This window comes from Miscanthus floridulus, chromosome 12 (genome assembly GCF_019320115.1).
Source record: "Miscanthus floridulus cultivar M001 chromosome 12, ASM1932011v1, whole genome shotgun sequence".
Taxonomy (NCBI): Eukaryota; Viridiplantae; Streptophyta; class Magnoliopsida; order Poales; family Poaceae; genus Miscanthus; species Miscanthus floridulus.
Genome location: NC_089591.1, coordinates 41,400,941 through 41,417,739, shown reverse-complemented (window position 1 = coordinate 41,417,739; position 16,799 = coordinate 41,400,941). Strand labels below are relative to the sequence as shown.

The 16,799-nt window shown below is 46.0% G+C and overlaps 1 protein-coding gene across 1 annotated transcript; it reads left to right on the top strand.

Moving 5' to 3' along the window:
• The first annotated feature begins 12,169 nt into the window (after positions 1 to 12,169).
• LOC136497539 (uncharacterized) lies at positions 12,170 to 14,641 on the top strand. The gene is made up of 2 exons (XM_066493374.1): positions 12,170 to 12,443; positions 13,944 to 14,641. The coding sequence occupies exon 2, from the start codon at positions 13,961 to 13,963 to the stop codon at positions 14,423 to 14,425; it is 465 nt and encodes a 154-aa protein (XP_066349471.1). The 5' UTR covers positions 12,170 to 12,443; positions 13,944 to 13,960; the 3' UTR covers positions 14,426 to 14,641.
• The last annotated feature ends 2,158 nt before the right edge of the window (positions 14,642 to 16,799 follow it).

Below are 16,799 nucleotides of genomic sequence, written 5' to 3'. Positions count from 1 at the left end.
GCAGTAACAGTTGTAACTGCACCTGATCCAAGTCCCCCACAACCGGCGGCGCACCCCCTTCCCATCGGTGGCCCGACCTCCCAATGGCGCGTGGCCTCCGCATCGCCCCCTCTCCCTCCCACCCTGGCGGCCCCTCCCCTCCACCTTGGTGGCCGGCGGCCTTCCCCCGCTTCCTCCCGCATGGCTCGTGGCCAGAGGCCCGAGCGACAACGAGGCCGGCGGCGCGGCTCTGCTTCAGGGCCGGTTGCGGCTCGGGAAGGAGAGGTCCGGTGCTGAAGCGGGCCTAACGCAATGAGAAGCCCGTACCGGAGATTGTCCGCTTCGACTCGCCCCTCGTCTCCCACGTCTACGCGTAGATGGGGTCCTGGGCACCTCGCGTGGCCGCACTGCATCCCGGCGCCCCCTCCTTTCCACGGCTCACGGCAGCCCCTCCCCACCACGGCGCCAGATACGCGGCCCCTGGCGTCACTGCGGCCAGCCGCACAGCCCCTAGAGTCGGTGCGGCCAGAGATGCACGGGCCACGGCGGGTCTTGGGTGGCGGCGGTGGCGTGGCTGGAGAGCGGCCACGGTGCCAGCGGCGTGGCTCTGCTACAGGAGGTGCAAGGAGGCTTGAGGCGTCGCAGCAAGAAGCTTGGTCCATGCGGCCCAAGTCGCAGGGTAGGCTCGGTGTCCGGCAACTCACCCTCCGGTTCTAGGCTTTCGGCGCACGTCGCCCAGAAGGCCCTCCACCGACTCCGACACGTACAGGTTGCCTAGCAGGCCCTCCTTTTACTCCAGGTGCTCATCGCCTAGTAGGCCCTCCTCAGATCCCATCAGCAGCAGGCAGGAGGCCGAGCCCCCTCAGATCCGGTCGGCACGCGGGAGCAATAGTTGTCGTCAAAGGTGAAGCTACAGGTGCTCATTGCCGTCAAGCTTCTCCAGCTCGAGTGACTAGCAGGCTACTCCGACCAACGGGATGGAGGTACTAGCAGGTATCTAGAAATTGATTTTTATGCCCTGCTGGTGTTCGATGAATTCACTTGCTGTTGATAGTTTGAATGAATGGCTCTATCATGACTGAAGCCAAGGTGTTTGTTGAAATGCGCAGCCCGTCTGCTAGTTGCTAAGATTTGAGTGCAATACGTGGGATTCATAGCTAAGGTGCTTAGCTTTGGCCCACTGCAGCATGGCGTCACGTCCAGGGCAACAAGGCCATCGTCTTGCTGCAATCTTTTGCTGCATATCAGTTAGTTATTCATGCTTCTTTTTATACATTGTTGGAACAAATTTCTATGCAATATTGGAGCATATTTCTATACATTATCGGAGCACATTTCTATACATTATTGTTGGCTTTCAGGTGATGCAGCATCACTAATTGCTTGAGGATCTTCTGGTGGCCATGTACTGCCCCCTCGACGGCATCAACAGCGACTGTGACGGCCCCTGCCTTCCACTCGGCGACACCCCCTGCACAACGCCCCTCCCCTCTCCCTCACCGATGGCGACGATGGCCCCTTCCCCTTGTGGATCCAACCTCGCCTCTCGCTTGGGTCACAACAAGGTTTATGTGCATTTTATTTTTTTTATTTCTATGCATCTTGAACCAACCGTGTAAACAAGCAACCATTGGTTTTTGCATGAACAAGAATGTTTGCTATGCAGTCGAGAGGAAGTAGTTGCTTCTTAAGCCATAGTTGCTATGCCATGTTTTAAATCGATTTGGTCGCAGCTTTGCACGAACATGGGTTGCAGCAAATGAAGAGCTAGCAATGCAAGCAAGCACGGTTTTCTATGCAACATTGATGCATCCATTTAGAGACAAATTATTTCTGTGCTTCCATACATAAGTTTTTATGCATAGCAATTATGATTTGGCAATTTGACCGAATAAAATATTTATTTATGATGGTCAGTGCAGGTTTCTACAAATACTAGATAAATAATGATTCTCACAGTTTGTTTTCATGTACTTTGATTTTATTTATTTCTATGCTTCTTGAGCCAACAGTGTAAGCAAGAAATCATCTAGAATTTCTATACAATGATGGAGAACATTTTATACATTGTTGGAACACAATTTTATACATTGTTGAAGCACATTTATATTTAATGTCGGAACACATTTCTATTCATTGTATTAATAATTATCCATGCATTCTAGGAAGACTTCTATACATCACTGGATGATATTTCTATACTTTGATGTTACAGATTTCTATACAATTATCAATAATGACTCTTGCAGTTTGTTTTCATGTATTTTGATTGTATGATATGTTGGTCACATCTAGCAAGCTATAAATTTTCTAGTTTTTTGGCCGTGATTTTTACATTAATGTAGCAAACATTAATTTCAGTAGGTTTCAGTTGGTCACATCTAGTAAGGTTTCTGCGCCTGCTAAAATATGTTTATATTTCTGTCTTGCCGCTGTAAGGTTTCTGCGCCTACTAAAACATGTTTCTATATGCCTTTGTTGTGATGTAGGATGGCTAGAATGAATTCATCCATTTGGTGTGAGAGGTAAACGGTGGCTCGGATATAGGACATGGCTTGCGACGTCCACGACTTCCTTTGCTTAGTGGCGGTGGCGTAGCGTGATCTTTATGTAGTTGATCGGTTGGGGTTGTTATGAAGTTTGTAATAATTGTCCCATCAAGTGGGAAGGGTTTTATGGGTTTCTATGCATTGTTCATCTATTAATTAAACACCCCTTAGTGGGTTATTATGCATGAAACACTTTTATATTTGATTCTAGCTGAATGGATTATTATGCACCAAACAATTGGTTTCTATGCATACAATAAAAATGGAGATGCAAACCAGCAACAAAAGTAATTTGTCTTCATCCAACCACTATATTTTATGCAACGTCGGCGCAACAAACTTTTCTGTGCACCTTGATCAGGGATTATATGCATGGCTGTTGTAAGTTTTCTACGCCTACTCAAACATGTTTATATGTCTTTGTTGTGATGTAGGATGGTTGGAAGGATTCCTCTCCAATTGTTATGAGAGGTCAATGGTGGCTCAGACATAGGACATGGCTTGCAACTTCCTTGGCTTGTGGTGGTGGCGTAGTGTGATCTTGATGTACTTGGTGTGTTAATGTAAAAAGTTAGTTTTCCATATGTTATGTTTATACGCTTGGATGACATGAGGAAAACTATTGGTTTCTATGTAACATTAGTTGGGTTTTAATATTTTGTTTGACTGAGTTTCTATGCATGTTGTGAGTTGGGACCATTAGATAGTCTACACCTAGTGGTTAGTGTTTTATATGTTTCTATACATTATTTTTTTATTAATTAAATATGTCCTTGGAGGGAAGCATGGTGTAAAGTTTCTATGCATTGTTCCTCTATTAAATAAATATCCCCTGGTGAAAAGCATGGTGCGGGTATGGGCTGTTACAGTGTTGGTTATAATAGGCCCCCTCCCCCAGTAGGAAGGGTCTATGTGTTTCTATGCATTGTTCTTGTATTAAATAAACATCCTCTAGTAAAAAAGCAGGGTATAATTACCCTATCCTATGGGTAGGGTTTTATAGGTTTCTATGCATTGTTTAATGACAAAGCCCTATTCATCACAGTTCTAAAGAGGATCATCACAGATGAGTCGCGCGAGTGATCTGTGACGAAACCCTGCGCTCTTCTATGACGTTTTTTGTGACAGTGTCTGATTTCGTCATAGAAAGGGTAGGTTGCAGGATCGTCACCACTGATCTATGATGAAACAGAAATATTCGTCATAAAAAACGCTTTTTATGACAGTTTCGGATTCATCATTAAGATTTTTGTTATAGAAGTGGATATTTCTAGTAGTGCCTATTAATTGAACAGCCTAGAAAGAAGCATTGTGTGGATTGGTGCAATTAGGCTTTTTGTAACAATAATACCTAGAGGGGAGATTTTGTGAGGGTTCTATGGCATTGTTCCTGTATTAGTTATACATCCCCGAGTGGAAAGCATGGTGTGGGTGTGTGCAATCACAGTTTTCAAATAATTAATACCCAGAGGAGAGGGTTTTGTGAGGGTTGTATGGATTGTGTCCCATGTTAATTATGCATCCCTATAGTGAGAAGCATGATGGTGGAGGCAATCACAGTGATATCAGGTGGAATGCTCATCTCACGGAGAGATTTTTTACGAGGTAACACAAATAATTTTTATTCATCCAACTATAATTTATATGCAACATCGGTGCAAAAAAACTTTTCTGCGCATCCTGACCATTGATTATATGCATCCAATCGGCCACCACGTGCCATCATTCAAATTTCAAACTTTGGAGAAGACAAGATCATCTTAATGTTTCTATGCGCTCGCTCACGAGATTCTATGCTTAGACGGAAGCATAAAACTCTATATCTTAATGCGCAAATTTATGAATTTTAAAATTTTTCAAAAAAATTATTCACATTGGATCTTGAATCGTGCACAAAAATGTTAGGAGTTCAATGGTAAAACCGTTTTTAAATCGGATGCTTCTTTGAGAAATTATAATGAAAAAAAAAGAGATTAGATTGGATGCGTGTATGCATGCATGCGTCAGCTTTGTTAGGTTATGTCAGCCAGAACGTCGAGCTCGCGGAGAGGTTTCTATGCGGTAACGAAATATATTTTAATTCATCCGATGACTAATTTCTATGCAACGTCGCGACAAAAATCTTTTTGCGTAGCTTGACTTGGGATTTTATGCATCCGATCGGCTGGGTTCGTAGCAGGCCCCCACCTACACGCGCGTCAGCTGCGCGGACCTGAATGGTTGGGCTGGCTGGGGCTCTCCATTAGCTATTGGAAGCCCCGAATAAAATTAGAACATAGTGTTTGTACAATCACACTATGCCCATACACAAAATGTTGAACATTCTATTTTATACGACAACCTCAACCATGATGAAGTCGGCTAGTTTCTCTTGTGGTCCTATAATCCCGGACTCTAGTTGCTTACGGGTGTGAAGCTCTACGCGGTACCAATGAAGCAAAAAAGTATTGAAATGCACGTGTTACACAAAACAGTAATGTGTTTCGTCGATGTACAATAAATGAAAAGCATACACACCAGATGATCTCCATCAAATGAGTCATCGCCACTAAACATGTGCACTGCCCATCAGCTATGTTAGAATAAACATGTCCTGGATCAATATATAGGATCTCAATTATTCTCCGGATCTTAATTAGACTTACAACCCGATAGTGAAGCTAGATCACTGCCGACTCCGGCACACCCGACAGTGATAGGTCAGCGGAGATTGTGTGTTATGTAGTAGTGTGTGATAATTTTTAAAGAAAAGCCTCCACACATTAACTCTCGACGCCTGAAAAAAACTACCAAGTTAATTAATTAGACAAAAATAAAATCAAAGTACCCACATACTCCTTCTGTCCAAATTTAATTGCACGTTTATAGTTTAAAAAAAATCCCAAAATAAAGGGATTCGATGAGGAGCAGTGCTGGTATAAATGCCACTCTGGAACCATCGATGGAGAAAATAAAAAAAACTTGAATGCTCAATTACGTGGAATGCTCTCCACCACTCGTTTGCTGGCTCCAGGCGTGAAAGGTCCTAATATGGCTAGAGGGGGGGTGAATAGCCTATTTAAAAATCTACAAATCAACTAGAGCAATTTGATTAGTATGACAAATAGTGTAATGCAAACTTGCTCTAGCTCTACAAGGGTTGCAAGCCACCTATCCAACAATTCTAGTTGCAATGATTACTTAGGCACACAAACTTGCTATGTAATTACTCACTAAGAGCTCTCAACCTTGCTACTCTAAAGAGCTCAACTAGATGAATATAAATAATAAAGCAAGCTCTCAATTCTAATTACACTAAAGAGCTTGTGTCAACTAGTTTGCAAGAATGTAAATAAGTGAGTAAGATGATTATACCGACGTGTAGGGGATGAACCAATCACAAGATGAATATATAGCCAATCACCGGGAGAATGCCAAAGACAAAAGACAATCAATTTTCTCCCGAGGTTCACGTGTTTGCCAACATGCTACGTCCCCGTTGTGTCGACCAACACTTGGTGGTTCGGTGGCTAAGAGGTGTTTCACAAACCTCGTCCACACGATTGGACACCGCAAAAACCAACCCACAAGTGAGGTAACTCAATGACACGAGTAATTTACTAGAGTTACCTATCGGCGCTCCGCCGGGGAAGGTACAACTCCCCTCACAATCACCGAAGGCGGCCACGAACAATCACCAACTCATGCCGATCCTTCACCGCTGCTCCAACCGTCTAGGTGGTGGCAACCACCAAGAGAAACAAGCGAAATCCGCAGCGCAACACGAATACCAAGTGCCTCTAGATGCAATCACTCAAGCAATGCACTTGGATTCTCTCCCAATCTCACAATGACAATGGATCAATGATGGAGATGGGTGGGAGGGCTTTGGCTAAGCTCACAAGGTTGCTATGTCAATGAAAATGTGCAAAAGATGTCCCTTGAGCCGGCCATGGGGCTATAAATAGAGCCCCCATCAAATAGAGCCGTTATACCCCTTCACTGGGCAAAACGCGCTCTGACCGGACGCACCGGTCATAATGACCGGACGCTGGCCCTCAGCGTCCGGTCGCTCGATGGACGCCACGCGTCACCAGCTTCAAACGCTGTTCGTCAGATTTCAACGGCTGTGAAGCTGACCGGACGCTCCGGTAAAACTGACCGGACGCGAAGCCCCAGCGTCCGGTCGTTTCCAGTAAGCTCCCCAAGGCATGTTTTTTCGATCGGACGCGTCCGGTCCACCTTGACCGGACGTAGACCAGCATCCGGTGCTCAACCCTAGCCACTGTGCCGTCTGACAGCTCGACCGGACGCAGCCTTTCAGCGTCCGGTCGCTGAGTGACCCAGCGTCCGGTCAGTAGACCGACGCCAGCCTCATTTCAACCAACTCCATTTCAACTCTAACTTCTTCACCCTTGCTTAAATGTGCCAACCACCAAGAATTTTGCATCCGGCGCAATAGAAAATAGGCATTTCATTTTCCCGAAAGCGTCGAATCCCGCCGAACTTGCAATGAGTTAGCATATTTTCACAAATATTATCAAGGGTGTTAGCACTCCACGAGATCCTAAATGCATATGCAATGAGTTAGAGCATCTAGTGGCACTTTGATAACCGCATTCCGATACGCGTTTCACTCCTCTTAATAGTATGGCTATCTATCCTAAATGTGATCACACTCACTAAGTGTCTTGATCACTAAAACAAAATGGCTCCTACATTTTATACCTTTGCCTTGAGCCTTTTGTTTTTCTCTTTCTTCTTTTCCAAGTTTAAGCATTTGACCATCACCATGCCATCACCATTGTCATGATCTTTGCCATTGCTTCATCACTTGGAGTAGTGCTACCTATCTCATAATCATCTTGATAAACTAGGTTAGCACTTAGGGTTTCATCAATTAACCAAAACCAAACTAGAGCTTTCAAGGCGGCAGCCGCACCAACTGCACTGCCAATCTTCGTATGACAAGAAATGACAGCTACACTTTCTAGGGGCAGAAATGTAATTTCACATCTACAGTATTTTTCCCATTTGAATCATAAACGTGCTTTTATCCACTACCATTATGAAAAAATGACACATCTCTGTTTTTATATTACCCACGTAGACTATGTCATTATATAACAAACTACATGTGTTGCAGCATGTACACATTTAGAGTTAAAGTTGCAACTTAAATGATTTGTTCATGTAATTTATAATAAAAAAGAGTGTGAATCAACATAAACATAGTAAGTTTCATGCAATAAAGAAAGATATACTATGTAAGTAATTCTTTCCTGTCAGACCATGTAGATGGCTTGCCAGTTGGACTAACATATATATATTGTCTACCCTACAGTAGTGAAAGAGGACGTGCCAATGTTAAATATAAATGTGAAAATAAAAGTAAGTATAATAAAAGAGTTGTGAGTGAAAATTTTATACTGAGATTGAGAAAATAGAAGATAAATAGGTTGTAACTTATAAGTTTAGGGAAAATGTAGATCATGTAGTAATGATGAAATATGTTCTTCTAGCCAACAACTATACAGACGGAATAGTAAATAAACAGTAAATATGTATATAACTAGCTGTGGCCTCTATTATTAATCGTACTCTAAGAATGTCATTATAAAGCATATTGGTGTTAAAAGTGAAAGAAGATCTCAAACTAAGGGGGAAAAGGTTTGCAAAGGTGGATGCAATAAAAAAAGAGGCTAGTGGCTCGTAGGATCATCAAAAACCAAGAAAAGGAGCCTAGTACTCTATCTGTTCCAAATTATACGACGTTTTGGTCTTTCTACGTATATTATTTTTACTATATATCTAGACATAATGTATATCTAAATCTATAGCAAAAGTTATGGATTTCGAAAAGTCAACATTTCACACTCATGGCTGATATAGCACAATTTCTTCCATTAGAGCCTAAACTATACTAACTTTGTCAAAACATGATCATCTTGAACAGCATATTTGCACGTATATATTATACCATGGGGCTCTTGCGTTTGTACCCTTATTTTGTATCGAAATTGTGATTTTGCCCCTATTTTTTTGACTTTGTGAATTTACCCCTACTGTGCCATTTCATGAAGCACCAGTTTGCCCTTGCTCCGTCATCCACCCCTAACGGTGTTAAACTTTGTACAAAAGGATATGAATGCCCATGCGATTTTGCCCCTATTTGTTATGCATAATTGTGATTTTACCCTGATTCGTATACTAGTGGTTCTTCTTTTCTTTGCTTTGCTTTTTTTACTGGAGGTCATCAGACATTTCTTGCTAGGAAGGAAGGAAACACTTGACTGACTTGACTCGTGTCTTTTTAACTGACACCACATTTTTCACTCACTCCATTGAGTTCAGGACTTCAGGTCAGTCATTCCCGACTGATCTTTACTTTTCGACTGAAAATTCACCCCCAAAGAATCTACTGTACTACTGAGCTGCAATCACCTGAAAATTCACTTGCAATCTGGTATGGGGAATAAGGCTCCGGGGACCTCCTATGTACGGGCTCAAGCTCCCTCTGGTAACAGCCTTCTCCCCCATCCCCTGCTTCTTCACCCCTCCCCTGTTTCCAGCTGCTCCAGGAACCGAAAACAGAGGAGGAGGAGCGCGGCGGCGGGGCATGGATCGATCGATCATCAGTCGTCGTCATCAGTGTCAAGAAAGAACCAAGGAATCAAGAAATCATCATCAGGCCTGGGCCTCCAGCTCCCGTTCGCCGATGAAGGTGCCGTGGAAGCCGTAGGGGACACGGGACAGTGGACGTCGTAGCTGAGCGTGAACAGCTCACCGGACGTCGGGTCCAGCTTCGGGTGTGCGATCATGGACGCGCACCTTGGCGAGCTACCCGTCGAAGTCGTACCGCCCCACGGTTCGGAGGTCGCCGTCGGCGGTGACGCGCACCTGGTACAGGAGGTCGTCCTCGGACATGGCGAGGAGTCGGACCTTGAAGTAGACAAGCCCCGCGTTGGCCACGCCCGTGCCATGGGACGGGTTGACGAGGCCGTAGAGTCTGCGCGCATAGAAGAGCGCCAGGCGCGCGATGCCGGAGTGGCCGTGCAGCTCGCCGATGGCCTTGGGGAAGACGGCCCTTCCCAGGGCGCGCTCCTGCCGGAGCCGCGCCGTCTCGGTGAACCGGCAGGCGTAGGACTCTGCGGCGCCGTTCCGGATGCGGACCGCGTGCACCATGCCGTCGCCATCGAACAGGTGGTGCCCTGCCGCCGGCTCGAAGCAGGGATTGGCGCCGTTACGGACGTACACTCCTGTGCCCAGAAGAACTAGAGGCAGGTGCCCCGAGCCACGCCGAGAAGAGACCCGCCGGGAGCCGCAAACGGGCGCCGCGGAGACCCGCTGCCAGGCGTCACCGGGAGCCATGGCCAGGAGCCGCGTCCAGGCACTGGAGCCGCCTGCTCCGCTAGCCCTGATGTCGCTCCGCCCACCCCTACGCCCCGGCCCGCTCCGCGCCCACGTCGCCAGGCACCCCGGCAGCCGCGGCCAAGCACCGCCGCCGCCCGCCCTCGCGTCCCAGGCCGCTCCGAGCCCACGTCGCCCCGATGCGGGGTTGCCAAAGAGCCATGACCGGCGGCGCGAGGTCGCGAGGGCCACCGTCGCGCCGATGCGGGGTTGCCGGAGCGCCATGATCGGCGGGCGAGGTCGCCGAGGGCCGCCGTCGCACGGGCGCGGGGTTGCCGGAGCACCATGGCCGGCGGGCGCAGGGGCGCGCGGGCGCGACGGTGCTCGGCCGCCGGGGCGCGGTCGCCGGTCTTCTGTCCGCACGGAGCTTTCGCGTCAGTCGCGAGCAGACAGCAACGAAGAGAACGAGCGGATAAGAATGAAGATGAAGGGGTATTTCAGTCATTTTGCATATGATTTTATGTGTTTTGTTTTTTTTAATCGTTTAATCCGCCTCTAAATAACGGACATCCAAACCAGGGGCAAACGGCTCCTTCGTTTCAAAATAACAGGGGTAAAATCACAAAGTTGAAAAACACATGGGTAAAATCACATTTGAACCTCTGGACAGGGGCAAAAACACCGTTTTCCCTTATACAATACTCTCAGTCCTGATTCTTGATCACAATCATGAAAGCATTGACAGGTCATTGGCTCTTAATAAGTTAATTAAAAAATTTGACATTGAGAACAGATGGTTAGGTCAAAATGCAAGTAACCAGATGTAGAGTGCTGGAATAGTTTGTCGGTCAGTTTTGGATATGCATGCTGCCATATGGAAATATATGCCACAAGAGACAGATTTACAAATTGTGAAGTTGCAATTTATTGCATTTGGCTAAACTCATGGTGGGATAACCACATATCCATTTAAATATAACTCTAGGAATAAATTGCTTCTCGCATAGCCCTTCCAAAGCCATTTGATATGCATCCCACTGGGATTATTTTGAACTAGCGCTCCATTTATGAAGCTTACTGAGTTACAGGTTTATATGCTGTGAATCCTTCTAAAATATTTTTTTTCTCCTAAAATAGGGCCCTGCTGTTGTTGCTTGCGCTTCTTGTGCTGATTATGGGAGGCTCTTCTTCCTGCGGAAAATCTATTTGAAGCACTTGTGCAAGCATCTCCCATGGATTGTGTGGAAAGTAAGTGTGTTTCGCTGTTATCTTGTTTGTTTTTCTTGGGTGCAGGCTATTTGATAATTATGGAGGTTTGGTATATAGATAAGCTTAGATTTTGGTACTTTCAAACCCCCATTCTTTTAGTATTAATGTTAAATTTATTATAGGTTATAGTAAAATTCTGTTGACTTGCGCGTCTCTGGTTTTCCCAATGTAAGTTGATTTGATTACATCCTTGTTTAGCTTAAATATAACTTGTTTTATCAATTGAGTTTCTTATCAAACTTGTGAAATTTATTATTTTTACCGTGTTTGATATTTTACTGAAGGAATATTATACATCCAAGTCACATTCCACAGAAAACTTACTATGTCCCAAAGCTCTCATGGAATCATTCTGATCTGGCATGCCACAATTATGCACTATAATTGATTCACTATATTTCCCAAAATGATCTAAATCTAATCAAGTTTAGGTTATTCCTTGTTTGCTGACTCAAAATACCATGGTGGCAAAGATATTGGAAGGAAGATTGTTGATGTGAACATGGACCTAACCAAGACCAAGGGCAAGAATAATTAGGTGTACATGTGGGGAATGGAGCCTCAAGCATATGAATTGTGTTATCAAAACATTAATTGTTATACATCTATGAAGATTTTTTTTTTTTTTTGACAAACACGTGCTATGAGTATTATCATACATCTTGTATATGTGGCCAACAGAGTAGGAATATTTTTTATACGATATAGTAATTGACTTGTTAAACATTTGACCTCTATACTAATCCATCTTGATAAATATTTTTTAAAACACGTGCATGTCGCATGTCGTACGTCCATGTTCACCAGTAGTTTTGAACAGAGGGAGTAAAACAACCTTAATTGACTTCCTGCATAAAATAGGAGGAATTGGCGATTGGCACGGGTTCGTGACAGCAAGCAGGAATGCAACGGTCACGGGGCTGCCAGCAAGCCACAGCCCACAGCCAAATCCGGACGCGGACTAGCCCACCTTTTGTCCGACCCAACGGACCGACTCTGTGAACCGCCCACAGGACAGGATGGTGTTGGCAGGGAGCCCGCCGGCCAGAGAAGCGCCGCCCAGACCCATCCAGAGCACGCCATGGCCGTATGGGCGTGGGCCCCGGGGTGCCACGCGGGTGGTCACGCCCGCTGGCTCGGCGCCACGCCGCCATGCTTCAAGTCGCAGCAATTTCCACTCTAATCCGTAGTATCCCATCCCAATTCCCAAGCCGCCGTGACCGCTCCATTTCTTCTTCCGCGCCCATCCCTCGCCGCCTCGCGCCTGCACCGGAGACGACGGTCCGGTCCAATTGCCCGCGCACCTGCGGCTGCGAGGTAAGCTTTGCTCTGCCCTGCTCGTATTATCCGTCTCTTATCTGATAATGCACGGGCACGGCCTGCCGGGAACGGGAACTTGAGAAGAAGGCTTCTGGGCGAACCGCCGCACCGGATTTCTGGCCTGTACTTCTCGCGTTAGTTTCCCAGGCCGTCAGCAGTGGAGCGACTAGCTTAGCCCTTTGCATCTTTCAGTTATTAGTGATGAAGAAGAGCCTGAAGTGCCGTAGGTTTCGTGTTTCTGAATGGCAGAATGAGTATGCGTAGTTTTCTTCTCGCTTTGTTGAAATTTTAGTTCCCTATTTTGAATCCAAGTAGGCGGTCAAATCTGAGTAGTAATCTTTAAATGCAATGTGTTCTGCGCTACATTCAGGCCAACAGTGGATACTACTGAATGGCGATGTAGTTGTCAGTTGTCCTGAACTGGTTGGAAAATGGCCAATGTGGTTGAGTTTGTCATCTCATCTGTGTGTTGGAATGCTTAACATAGGTACTGGGCCATTGAATTCACCGATACTGTGTCCTCTGTCTGGTCTTTTTCAGGAGTTACCTGACAGTGTTATGCAGAGCGTTTTTTTAAGAAACGAACAGGCACGAGATTGTGCCTATTTCATTTATAGAGAAGTGAAAGGTACACACCTAAAGCCGGGAAAGAAAGCAAAAAGGTTCACTCTTGGTCTTTGTAAACAGCCAAACAACAAACCTGATCTTCAGCAAATAATCCTCGTGACGAGAAGTAGCGTCACTTAATTGAAGGATACAAAGTGTGTCAATAACTAATCCTCTTGGTCTTTGTTCTGCTTCTGCAGATTCCTAAAGGATGCAATGCATGCCATGATAGTTGTCTTTCTTACTTTTATTCTTATTGCTTATGCAAGCATTTTTAACACTATTAGTCGGTCCTTTTAATGTTCTGTGTTTTTCCAAAGTAGCCTGACTCATTATGATAGGGTCATGACTCATGAAAATTCAAGTGGGGATGACAGATATCCACATAGAGCCTTTCCTGCAGAAATGGAAAAGCTTGTTCACTAATCACTACTATGGCCCTGAAATCATGATATGTGTCATGCACTTCTAATGTCTATGCGTGTTTGAGGGGAAAAAAAACTTAGTGTCTACATCAATATCCAGGTTGCTGTTGTGTGTTATGTGGTTTGATTGGGTTTGGTCATCTGGCCGGGTGTACTTAGGTTTTAGTTGAGTTTTCCTTAATAAACCGTTCATTGTATGCTTTTTGGCCCGGTTTTTCTTACAAACTGGACCAACTCTTTTCTACCTATAGTGAATAGCGGGAACTCCTTACTTTCTGCCCTTTTCGGAGGATGCTTCGGGGAAAAAAAATGTTTATGTTGGGTAGCTGCTCGGAAAATGTTTCAATTCATAGTATGTACTTTGTGACCCATAATTTTTGCAGTTACATGCTGTTGAAGCTATCAGCTATGACCTAGAAACAGTAAACCCCCAATAACTTTTCTGTTCTGATTACGAGTTTTACAGGTCTCAAGCACCCAAAGATGGCAACTTTCACATCCCCAGTTCTCTGCAACTTCATGACCATCCAACAGAAGAGCGCGCCTCTGCTGAACAACAGCACAAGACGGCCCCTGCGCCTGAGCTTCCCAGGGACGACAAGGAGCGTGCCGACCTTGCCGGGCTTCAGAGCGAGGCAAGACTTGCGCGTCGCCGCCGTCTACAAGGTGAAGCTCGTCGGCCCCGAAGGGCAGGAGAGCGTGATCGACGTGCAAGAGGACAGCTACATCCTGGACGCCGCCGAGGAGGCCGGTGTCGAGCTGCCCTACTCCTGCCGCGCTGGTGCGTGCTCCACGTGCGCCGGCAAGGTGCTGGAGGGCTCCGTCGACCAGTCGGACCAGTCGTTCCTGGACGACACGCAGGTCGGTGCCGGGTATGCGCTCACCTGCGTCGCGTACCCGACGTCTGACTGCGTCATCCAGACGCACAGGGAGGCAGACCTCTACTAGGTAGCCCGGCCCCACGCATGGATCAACGACCATGCACTTCCGTAGCTCCATTCGGATTCGCTCTTGAGTTCTTGACAATGTGATTCGAACTGTTCTTGTCCTTGCAGCTAGCTAGAACTAGTACACTCTGGATATCTCGTCGCTGTGCAAGTGTAGGTTCTTGTGGTTTGGTTGGTTCGTCCCGTGTTTTGTTCTCTCTGGATATCTCGGAATCTGCCAATTTGGGTGCTACTCAATAGGAATTCGAGGACGTCCCAAAAAGAAAAAAGAAAGGTCCTTCGATTCAGTGGCGGAGCCACCCTAGGGGCGGGGTGGGGCGGGCGCCCCAGCTACCGGCAAGCTCGCCTCAGACCCCCGGACCCCCGCTTCTTCCCTAACCCCGGTCCCCGGCGCCCGGCAGCGAGGAGTAGCGAGCAGCTGAGCACGAGCAGAGCGACTACGGCGCTGGAGAGCAAGAAACCAGGAGATGGGGATGGGATTTTCCTTCACTTTAGCCCAGGCGGCCAGCAGAGGTGAGAGGCCCATCATTCCATCAAAGCCCACGTCGCACACTCCTCCTTCCCTGAGCCCAACTGAAAACCAGTGGCCCATCCCCATTTTCTGAATCGACGACGCGCTAACACCCTCGGCGAGGAGCTGGTCGGGTCGCCGTCCACCAGCCGCCTGCCCCCGCGGCCCTGCGCCCCCGCCTGGCGCTCGCCTCACACCGCTGCATCGGCGGCCGGCAATGTGCTGGCCTGCTGCTGGCTCAACTGATCAAGAACTACTAGTTTATTCTTCAAATTTGAGGTAACATCTTGTGTTTCTCGTCTACTTTTTGCCATAACGTGTGATTGCAGCGTTTTTCTATGATTTGTGTGATTGTACTATTTGAATGTAGTGTGCTGTGAATACGATACATTTTTGGTTCATTTCCTTGTTGCACTTCGCCCCACCTATATTTTTTTTCCAAGCAACTACTTCGATTCTTGACAAAACTAAGAGAGAAGTCAGCTAGGGCAGTTTCAACAATAGTAGTCTTACAAAAGCAATGTTCAAGCATTCGTTGAGACAACTGTACACACAACGCAAGCAACAATTTCTTTTTGGAAAAAGTCTACTTAACCCCCTCAACTATTGGTGGTTGTCAACTTCACCCCATCACCTATAAAACCAGGTATTCTACCTCTCAACCTATTGAAAAACGTCTAAATGATCCCCTGAGGCGGTTTTGAATGTGGTTTTGCTGACATGGCATAATAAGAAAGTCTATATACCCCCTAACATATCAATGGTTGACTGCATGACCCCCTTAACTATAAAACATGATATTATAGCCTATAAAGCATCAAATAATGTTCAAATGACTCGTGGGCTATGGTCGTTTGGACATCGTATCCTGCCACATTAGTCTAAACACACATGCTTGCACGCAGGCCATTGTTGCCTTCACCTCCCTACTCTTTCTAGGCTGATCCATCGCCCAACGAATAGCATGTGACATCTTGTCTCTTGCTTCATCTCCCATCACTCGTCGATAGCATTGAGCTCAAACACGCCACGTCTACATCGTCATCGTTCAGCCCCTCCCACATCGGGGGTTAGCAGAAGCCTGAAAAGAGTTCAGAGAGGGAGGCAGCCAATAGGACTATGTGCAAGCATGTGTGCTTAAGCAAGTGTGGTGGGATACGATATCCAAATAACCTTACATGACCATCATTTGAACATTATTAGATGCTTTAAGGGATTAAATATCATCTTTTATAGTTGAAGGGTCATGCAGTCAACCCTTGATAGGTTAGGGGGTTATATAGACTTTTGAATATGCTACGTCAGTAAAACCACTTTCAAAACCGTTTTAGGGGGTTATTTAGACATTTTTCAATAGTTCGAGGTGTAGAATGTCTGGTTTATAGATGAGGAGGTGAAGTAGACAACCACCAATAGTTGAACGGGTTAAGTAGACTTTTTTCATTCAGTGTCCCTATCCCTCTTCTCTCTCCTCTCCACATGTTGCTTTTACCTTCTTTTTTCTCACAAAACTAGTAGCTTCATGCTTTTTGCCAGCCAAGCTATAACATCTTCTATACAAGACTCTGACACTTCTGTAAGTATCTAACAAGATGAGTTTGCTATTTTTGTCAGGTGGGTAAGACTGAGGCTACAAGACACGTAGGAACGTTATGGCTGGCCTTACTGCGGTGTCAAAAAAAAGGAAAAAGGAAAAAAAGAAAGGTCCTTTGATTCTTGACAAATGAGAGAGATGTCGGTTATTGTGGTTCGATTCATTGGGTAGTTGATCTGACACACAAAAGCAAGGTTAATAGGCCAGAGGGCCAGCCTCGATATTATGGGTTTGCTAGAACTACATATAAATGGCTGTGTCAACCGTTCA

Bases quoted from the DNA above. Each gene is read 5' to 3' on its own strand.
- LOC136497539 (XM_066493374.1), top strand. From the start codon at position 13,961: ATGGCAACTTTCACATCCCCAGTTCTCTGCAACTTCATGACCATCCAA.